Source organism: Miscanthus floridulus, chromosome 1 (assembly GCF_019320115.1).
Source record: "Miscanthus floridulus cultivar M001 chromosome 1, ASM1932011v1, whole genome shotgun sequence".
Classification (NCBI taxonomy): domain Eukaryota; kingdom Viridiplantae; phylum Streptophyta; class Magnoliopsida; order Poales; family Poaceae; genus Miscanthus; species Miscanthus floridulus.
In genome coordinates this window covers 88,686,579-88,696,822 of record NC_089580.1, presented here as the reverse complement: position 1 = coordinate 88,696,822, position 10,244 = coordinate 88,686,579, and the positions used below count along the sequence as shown (strand labels likewise).

Sequence of the window (10,244 nt, the reverse complement as noted above, 5' to 3'; positions counted from 1 at the left end):
TCGGCTCATGCTCCCAGGCAAGCTAAGCGGTTCGTCGCAGCTCACACAGCCTCGCGCGCGGGCTTGTGCGGACAGCGGGCAGGCTAGGTATGCATGCCAGGTGTGGCTTGCCGTCAGATCTAGGTAGCAGGCAGGGCGCGGCGGTAGATCTAGGCAGCGGGTAGGGCGCCGTGGATACCCACCCTGAGTTGCTGCGTAGCCATGGTTGCAAGGTTGAAGACTCGAAGGTCCTGCTGTTGAAGTCTAAATACGTTCGTAGGAAGAACAAGATACAAGTCTGAACCGTCATTAGCTTTTGGGCCTATTCGTACCTAATGATGTTTCATTTGCTGAATCTGGGTTAACTAGTTATCTATTGAAACTTTGTTGTACATGTAACGAAAGGGATATTATAACTTTTGACAAATTTGCACAGATTTATAATACTAAAAAGACTGCATATATTTATGTTTAATTTTATTGCCAACGTCCCTACTAAATTTGTCAAAACTTTAATATTGAAATTAGGGTAAAATCATAAAGTTCATTAACAAAATAGGGGTAAAATTACATGGGCAAACTTGTCTATTCGTCCAAAAGTTAACGCCGTTAACTGGACTTCACGGAGTAGGGGTAGACTCTTCCTTTAGTTCAAAAATACAAGGGTAAATTCACAAAGTTTAAAAAACGAGGGTAAAATCACTATTTTGCTTGAAAACAAGGGTAGAAACTCTTAAGCCCCTTTTTTAATACTAGAAATGGATTCCTATTTCATCCCCATGACAAAAAAGCATTTTAAGATGGTTAGACACTTCTATGGAAATTGATTTGCACTTTTTCCTATGTTGGCATGTATATAAACACGTTTGATGTTTTTATTGACATATTTTTTGTAGGATGAGATTCTCCATTATCGTGTTCACACTATCAACTACAAACTTGATTTCAATCACCTAAAATGTAGTGTTAGGAGAGAAAATAGGTAGCAAAACAATTTAAAGTCTGAATTCTGCATTGCGATAAAAGAATGGTACAAAACAACAGCTATAACCCAAGTGATACACAGCAACATCTGTTGACCACACTTGAGCTAGCATCAAATCAAAAAATCATCTGGCATGCATGCATCTGGTTTGGTGTTCTTGATTGGGGTGTTTCCTAGGATCATCTCATCGACATGGCTACTGCCATGAGGCATGTAGATTAGCTCTTCTCCAGGGAACCAATCTACATGGACATCGGCAATGGGTAATACCTGAGGCCACCTGTTCTCGTCCTCTAATGTCCGACCAGTTTGTTGTTGTCGTTTGTGGTATGTCTCAACCCAAGTCTTGTTAGTGGCCTTGTTTCTAGCGGCCTCCACAAACGCCTTCCTCTCAACATCCAGCTCCGCCTTAGCACGTGCCACTTGGTTGGCATTGGTGCCAATTGTGGCAGTAGCCTCCTCCTTCAGACGGTGTAGCATGTCACCATGTGCAAGACGGAAGTTGGCCACATCGAGTGCTAGCTCAGGGTCCATGTATGCATCGAATGCACGCACTGAGAACTGAGCAAGCTCGGCATCATAGCTGCCATCTCCACTCATATGCACCATGGCGATGACACCTGTGGGCCTCGCCGGTGCATGGCGACCATGTAGGAACCGTAGCTCTGTGTCGCTGAATGCGGCTCGGAAGTTGAGCATCATTGCAGATGTGTTTGGTCCTAGGATGGCAAGTATGGCCCGATCATGTGCGAGTGCTGCTTCCTCTGCTGTCCCAAAATCACCAACATCAAAAGACCAGCCATCTCGATTGACGATGTAACTGCGCCACTTGCCACTTGGTAGCCTTGCTATGCCACGATATTCGATGGCAGCGATAGGGACGGTGCTATGGGCAGCGGCAGCTTTACTAGTTGCCATGGAGTGGTGTGGCTAGAAAATGATCACGACTAGAGGTGTTGCACACAATGCGAAATGCTTGACCATGGATTGATCTTATATAGAAACAAAGATTTTTTTGGACAGCTAGGATATGGCAACACCATAATTAAATGCAGATTTGAAGATTGTGTGGGAATCCATTACATGTCTGCAAGCATTTAAAACAATAACACTACAAACCAGGTATATGAGATTAGATATCTATCTATAAATGAAATTTATTAAACAATATCCCATTTTAGATTTGCACTTAGGCTTAGACCCCTTCAAGACCGTAAAACAAGGCTTGGGCGGCTGTTGCCAACATGGCCCCTAGGTCTTGCTTGATTATTCTAATCATGCGTCGCCTTCCTCACAGAAGCCACTGGGTTGACCCCGAAGGCTGAATTCAATGATAGAGAAGGGTTTAATAAGACTTTGGCCATGAGAGACCTTCTTAACTATTGCCAAAGAAGGGGCCTGCTGATAGAGCTGGGTGGGGAGGCGACACTAGTTATCAGGTCAGAAAGAGGCCTGGCCCGTAAGGTGGCCCCCTTTAAAAGCCATTCCTTATTAATAAGGATTTGTTACGAGCGATATGCCGACAACTTACTTTGGATATTTATCCTCCCTAACAAATCAATCAAGATCCTTTTTATGGGGAAATTGGAAATAAACATTAACGAAGATAAATCTATGGGCCTAGGGTCCCTAATGGTCGGTGTAATCCCCTAATGGTCGTCATGGCACCCTCATGCTGACGAGCCCTAACTACCAATCATCCAACGCTACTCCCTCTAGAGCCTCTGTTATTCCCTAAGTCCTACCAATCTAGTATCAGAGATGTCAGGTTCCAATGAAGGTCACAAGCAGCCAAAAGTACTACCGCCGCTAGCGGCGGTGACCACCATGACCACCCACTACAAGATTTCGACCCTATTGCCACTTGACGCCATTTGCATCACCACAAATTGTGTTGTAATAGGGGTGTATTTTGCAACATTTGTCCAAAAAGGTGGCAATAGAGGGACTGTGTTGCCACAAAAATAGCGCACTGCAATTTTTTCGTTCAGCGTTGCAAGAGGTGAGACGCATAGCAACCCTTTTTTGAATAGTGTTGTTATAGGTTCAAAATATTGCCACGATGACATTACGTTGCATTAGTATTGATTGGCGTTGCAATTGTCTGGTGCTTTTGCAACCATATAGAACAGTATTGCCATTGCTTGAAATTATTGCCACAGTTTTGTTGGGTTGTAATATTTCTCAGGACCATTGCAATTAGGTAGCTACTTATTGCAACTCAATATCTAAAGTGATGCAAATGTATGTTGTTATTGCCACAATTTTATTTAGTTGTAATATTTCTCACGACCATTGCAATAAGTATTTGTTTATTGCAACTAAATATCTAAAGCGATGTAACAGTATGTTGCTATTGCCACAGGTATGTTTGGTTGCCATAGAATAGTTTGTTTGTTGCAGTATGTTTTTGTATTGCAACACTTCCTTATTGTATTGCGACATGTGGGTGTGCAAGGGCATTGTGCATCAATCCCCTACTGTGGTACGTGATTGTGTTACTAGAGAACAAGAAATGGCAATGCCCATGATCATCAGGACGCTTTGGTGAGACCAATTAGGATTAAATTGGAATAGCTGATCGATCATCTAAAGTGTCACATGTAAATATATTTGCGTGCTACATCAAAATGTAATTGTTTGATTTAAAATTACTGAGTGATATATAAATTTCATTATAGAATTAATAAAATTTTCCAATAGCAGAATCACAACAGAACTATATTTGGATGCCCATACAGAAGTGGCATGTTTAATGTATTCAGCTCTTCTCTTGTCATGAGCTATCTTGGTCCTATCAACTATCCAATCAAGTGGTATCAAGTCATTCTTTCTTTGTGAATACATAGACAATTTGGCACATTTTCTGCCATGCGTTCATGTTGCATTGGCCTACCTGCTACAGTGAGCACTCAGTGGCCAGAAGATCATCTACTGCAGAGTCCTGCCTCGAGCTTGAAGCCTATTACCCAATGGAAGGCTGCGACATAGGAAACTATTAGCTGATCAGTACCAGTACAGTACACATAGAAATACAAGGATGAAATTGCAAGAACTAACCATCAATGGCATTAGGTGATAGATAAGCTCCTCATGAAGAAAAATTCCACATGCAAATCTAGTGTAACAACTAAAGGCTCTTAGTTATGACACTATGAATACTAGCTTCGCTACGTACCTAGATATACATTAAGTCTAGATAAATACGAAAAGCTATATAGTAAATAATTTGGAGTAGAGGGAGTAATATTCAAGTGTACTCCATAGAAAATAATATTATATTAACAAAAGGCAATGTAGGTTAACAGACCATGTAGGACTGCCGTAAAAAAAACAGACCATGTAGGACCAAGAGTGCTACTCATTTAGTAACCATTAGAAGTAAATCACTATGATAGAAGAGAAAAAGAACATGCCCCAAAGTCTGTTGCAGAGAACACATCAATAGCAATGCATTGCCACTACTGAAGAGAAAACCCCCTATCGGTGCAAAATAGACACCGACAAGGAATAGGATTATAATGTACCAGAAAGTACTTCCAAATTTCAAGGGTTTTCAGAACTACACATCGAAACTGCTCTGCTACTTATGGATTCAGTAAGCATACCCTAAAGGCCACATGTTTGTTGTCAAGCCACTCACACTATGGGCATGTTATAAAAAACAACAAACACAGGAAAAAAATAGAATATATGGTTTAAGATGAGAATTGCACCTGCTATATCAGCACACCTACTGGTGCTCATCTTTTCTACTTACTGCTTGAGAATCAGCATTATTGTTAGTGAATCAAGAGCCTCGCTGTTGTGGTAACTCAGTGGTCTGCATGTGACAGGGTGGTATTCTTTTGCAGTCTCAATTACAGCAACCACCATGTAACTCTGAACCTAATTTACAATTCAACTTACCTAGAGTAAGATAACTTTTCCTAGCCCTTGTGTGTTATTTCAGATGTTGACAGAAACGTCAGGCACAATTTTTATAGCACTTGGCATGCAGGCCAAGCAAAAACAGACCCTTACAGCAAGCTTTTTCATGTCAGATCATTTACTAGTCCACAGCCCTTTACACACTAGGATACAAAGAAAATAAAGGGACATCAATAAATATATGAAATAATTGCACTTTTCCAAGAATAATCAGATAGGATAAACATAGAAATCAACGACAGTCCTCTCACGGCTGATGTCTCCTGTGCTTGTCACCCTTGTCCCTTGTCGATGCTGCTGCACTCCTCCACGGTGCTTTATTAAAAGCAAGACCACCAAATTCCTCAATAATTAATGTTTAGTAAATAACTTGAGAGCCCAGGCCTTGCATAAATCAAGGTGGTGTCTTTTCTGTTTTCCATTTTGAATTGACAAATAAATGATGCAATCCCATCTAGAAAAATGAAACCAAGACCTAGAAGCTGAAACATCTGTCAACGGACACGTTCTAAAAAAAAAAGCTGAAACACCAACATCTCTCAAATACTACAAACCAACTTGGTCCCATTCCAGATTTGCAAATTTTAAATGACCTTAATGACAGTCACATATGTATTTCATAATAGGCATTTCAACAAACATGTGGAGGGTTAGTCTCCTGTGTTTATAAAGAAGACCAATGTAACTAAGACACATGCCTGATGTCTTGTTCTATTGCTCCATTAGAGATTTTCATCCATCAGTGCACTACTCTGATAAACTTAAGAGGGGTTTCCTGCCTTTTCTAGTGGAAGCCTAATCTGATAACTCTAAGAACAATGATAAGTTCTGATCAACATTTTGTATATAAGTTCACATGAACAAACGAACTGGCAACCACTACACAAAGATCTCCACCTTTTTTTTAACTAGCAGTCATACCAAACATATATCTAAATGCCAAAGCATGATTTGGATCCACTCATCCACTGTAAGGGCAAACTTGAAGCATGGAAATGTTGTTTGAAGCCTAAAATTAATTACATTCTCTAACACAAGTTGAATTCTTTTACTTGAACCTGTATAGCAATACCTGACTGCATTTAGCAAGGTTAATTACTACCGAGGAATATATCGAGGGATCCTGCTTGGTCGCCATGTATGTCCCCATCTGACAATTCGGGCATCCTGAGTACAAGTAAATTTGCACGTCTCGGTGCATAGAATAGCAGAAACTGAACAAGATTGACCATCAACAAGTGCACAAAAACTGCTGGACATTTAAAAAAACGTCACCCACAGCAGCATCAAAAGATCAGAGAAAAACTCGAGCAGATCCTTAGTGTCATTTCCTCAAACAACTAGCAGGCATAGCACGCAAGAGAAAGTAAGCTGGAAATAGGGAAGATGACCTGAAGAATGCACACGTACGACATAGAGGTAGGAGAAGATGGCACCGCCTCATGCAGCATCGCCAGCAGGGAGCCCGCCGAGCTCACCATCGTCGCTGCCACCGCCATGTCCGCCAGAGAGGGAGGGAACGTCGCCAGAAAGGTAGAGAAGCCAGGGAGGGAGGTGAGTGCGGCGGGGTGGCGTGAGGTTTGGGGTGGACAGCGGATTGGAGGGCGGCAGCGTGATTTGGAGGGCAGGCATGATTCGGAGGATTGGGCGGTGAGCGTGCACGGCACAGCGATTTTGTCATTGCGAGCGCGCAGATGGCAGCGGCTGAAAAAATTCAAGGAAATTTGGAATTGATACGAAGAGCAAGCACGTGACAACACACTTCCTTTACTGTTGAGCTCCTGCGTCCAAATGAAAGACCAGTCAATACTTTTAAGAAATGTAAGAGAACTGAAGCAACATTTTATTGTCTTAGTCCTATTTTTCAAGACAAAAAATAATTTAGGCTAGGGATGAAGAAGACAGCAGTGTAAAAAATCAATCATCTAGCAGGTATACTAGAGAGAATGACACTACACATCAAAGGTAGGGGCTAAGGTGGGAATGGATTACAGAGGCCAAGCTGTTGCCAAATCAAGAAACAAGGGACGTGTAGTTTTCATTTGTCATCACATAATTCTAAATTAATGTGATGAACGACATGAGTAGTGCACATCCATTAAATATGTGCAAAATAATTCAGCTAAAGAAAGTAATGGCTAAATGAGTTGCTAGCTATCTAGTTGTATTAATAAGACAATCAAGTAGTAAACAGTTCCTAGTGAAACTGACCAAACCTGTTCGAGCAGTTGCTGGCTCAGTAAGTATCCAACAAACCAAAGGTGTTCAAACTGAGTTTTGCACCCCATCAGGTAGTTACCCGCAAATAAAACTGAGATTTGCACCCATCAAACAGTCATCGCCCTGTTCGCTTGGCTTATAAGCCGTATTTTTTCAGCCAACGAACAATATTTTTCTCTCACAACAAATCAGGCAACAGTACTTTCAGCCATGACTTATCAGCCAAGCGAACATGGCACATATACATAGTCAAAATTATGCAAAGGTACACAGCTGCAAACACACAAAACACACAGTAGCAGCTCCAATCCATTCATATTGACCTGTCATAGAGAACTTTTTTTAGCAATATATGTCATGCATAACTCATCATAGAGGTAGTTTAATTTGCCATCTACTTCAACCAATTAGCTGGGTGGCACCACGCAGCACATAATAGGTACATTCTGCCAAAGAAGCCATTTAACATTAAGCCTTATTATGACCAAGTGCTTCAGATGGAATGGAACAGGCTGCCAACAATTTGCTTTCAAAGGTGAGTGACAAGTGTCGCTATGTTTGTCTCACTGATTTGCTCTATCCAGCCTGGGACTGGTTAAGTTTTTGGAAGAACATATAGAATAAAAAATAAAATCCAAATCCTATACTTGTATGCAATTAAAACCAAATAAAGTACATGTGTACACAGTCAAAAAAATAAAGAGCAAATCAAATTGTCCTGATTGAGTAATTTAATCAAACATATGGGGTGCACCACGGAGCACTTGTAGTGGAGAGGTGGTCCTTGCTCAAGCTCACCTTGCACTTGGTGGGCGAGGGCACCGGGGAGGATGACAACAGGTCAGCCTTCGACCATTGGGCGAACTCCCTCCGATCCGCGGTGGCGCGGCGCTTGCCGTGAGCGCGCACGGCGCCATCGCCGCCATGCACTGTATCCACGGCTAAGCAGGGGATCCTCTGCTTCTCTTCTTCGGCTCTCGCTGCTTGCTTCTTCTTGCAGAGCGGAGAGGGAGTAAGGCGGCACGGAGGGGTCTTGCGGCGCAGGGAGAGTAGGGCGGTGCGGTCCTGCTGCTGCTTCAGCCCCTGCTGGTGCTTGGAGGACGCACAGGGGCACGGCAGGGACCGTCGTGACGCCGTTCTTCCCAGCCGGCAGACTGCTGCTACTTCGATCGACAGCCGGGCAAGGCCGGGGAGTCTTGCGGCGTGGGGGAGTAGGGAGATATGGGATTTTGGCGGCCGTGCGGAGGAGCTTCTATAGGGTGGGCAGTCTAGCGTGGGGGGGTAGGGCGACGGGGGATTTGGGAGGACGGATGGCGGGGAGTCGGGCGGCAGTGCGGTGGAGTTGTCGGGCGGTGGAAAATTGGGCTGCGGGGATTTTGCTCGGCGGGGGACTTGGCGCGAGCAGCGGCGGCGCGAGGTGGCTAGGATTCGGCTAGGATTTTGCTGGGCTCATTTTGGTCTTCATTCAAATATAAACATATATATGATAGATATATGTAAATCTATATGGCACACATGACACATATGTTTACTGTTTATTTTTGTTAAGTTCACCAACACGCGTTCACTTGAACTTATTATTCACTTAAACACATTTCACACTTAAACATATGTGATATACTTGTATTCACTTAAACAAATATGGCACAAACATAGGACGCTTAACCTTGTTCTATTTTCTTAAACATAGAACGCTTAAACATATATTACTTACTTAATATCTATATCTATATCAAAAGATGGTCCACACGAGCCTTCATTCTACTTTAGGTGTCACCTTGCAACCTGTTGACAACCAAAATTATCCATTTTATGAAGTTGTCAAAATAACAAGTGGATATCGCCATTGCGTTCCTCTCGTCAAGATGGTAAAAAAAACATATATAGAACGTTCAATTCGGAGTCCAAATGGAATAGTTATGCTTTCAAGAAAATGCCTCAACACCGGTAGTACCGGTTAATATTGGTACTACCGACAATTGGCGAAGACCTGGACGTCGGTACTACCGACCCAAACCAGTACTACCGATGGGCTTGTTTTGGATCTGACTTTTAGATTCCGATTTGGGTTGTTCCAAACTCGTAGGAAACTTAAAAAAATAAGGTTTGGAGGGGTTTTCTATTGGGATAAGACCACCCCCCTCTATATACATGAGAGAATCATGGCCGATTGAGTTCTCATCTATCCGATCGTCTTTTTTCACATCTATTACCTTATTTTTACCCTTTTCCAACCCCTTTGCTATTTGTTGCATCTCTGCGAGATCCAATGGCGTTCTAGGCGGTCTTGTTGGTCTAGAACAACCCTAGGCGTGTTCCTCCCCGACGAGTCCTCCCAGGAGGCGTTCCTAGACTTTTGCAGTGTTGGACAGGCTCTACATCAGTCTAACAGGTATCTAGATCGGTTTAGTCGATCGGAGTTCTTTGCTGTGTGTTGAAGGTTGATTGAAACCTCGGGCGAGCTAGCCCTTGCTAGTGTGTGATGTGGATCACAATCCAACATCAACACACCTATTGGAATCCCTGCAACACATAAATGAAAAACATAAAGTTGTTTATCTGTCAAGATCTTCGAGAGGACATGTCTTATCGTGGGTTCATAACCAATGTCAGTGATTAGTGGTCCATATGCATAACTTCGGTAAGTGATTAGGGTGGGCATGAGGCATTTGAGCGAATGTCGGGACTAGATTCACCCACGATAACTAAAATATTGAGCAGTTCGTTGTACAGTTTAGTCTACACATATTTAATAAGACATTGTAATATTATTCCCAACATTAGCTTATATATTGTGGATGTTATAGTCATCTTAAAATAAACTATAGCTTTAAAAATTTAAAGGAAAGATCAGTGGTAGAGCCAGAAAATTTGGAAGCCGGTGCTATTCTCATTGTGCAAAAAATATTTATCAAAAAAGATATAATATTTTCTATACTACAACTAAAATTTTCCCCTGTATTTTGCCGATGAGCCCAGGCGATCGCGCAGGTGCCGGGCGGTGGCTCCTCTACTGGAAAGGATAAAACAAAAATTGGTTTGATAGTTCTGTGTTGATATCCTCATTTTGCATGAGTGTTTATATCCTTTGTCTCTGGTTGCAGGGCACGTACATATTAGAATTTTTTTT

The 10,244-nt window shown here is 42.3% G+C and overlaps 1 protein-coding gene across 1 annotated transcript; it reads right to left on the bottom strand.

Moving 5' to 3' along the window:
* Positions 1–3,657: 3,657 nt before the first annotated feature.
* LOC136460065 (uncharacterized) lies at positions 3,658–9,369 on the bottom strand. Its single transcript, XM_066459904.1, has 5 exons — positions 9,328–9,369; positions 7,913–8,557; positions 6,305–6,675; positions 4,025–4,082; positions 3,658–3,944 (listed from the first exon to the last, which is right to left on the bottom strand). Exons 1-5 carry the CDS (start codon positions 9,367–9,369, stop codon positions 3,930–3,932), a joined length of 1,131 nt encoding a protein of 376 aa, XP_066316001.1. The 3' UTR covers positions 3,658–3,929.
* Between the last annotated feature and the right edge of the window lie 875 nt (positions 9,370–10,244).

Bases quoted from the DNA above. Each gene is read 5' to 3' on its own strand.
- LOC136460065 (XM_066459904.1), bottom strand. From the start codon at position 9,369: ATGCAACAAATAGCAAAGGGGTTGGAAAAGGGTAAAAATAAG. The intron at 8,558-9,327 runs GTAATAGATGTG...AAATGAGCCCAG, and splicing joins TGGAAAAGGGTAAAAATAAG to CAAAATCCTAGCCGAATCCT. The intron at 6,676-7,912 runs GTGAGCTTGAGC...ATTTGGACGCAG, and splicing joins CCTCGCCCACCAAGTGCAAG to GAGCTCAACAGTAAAGGAAG.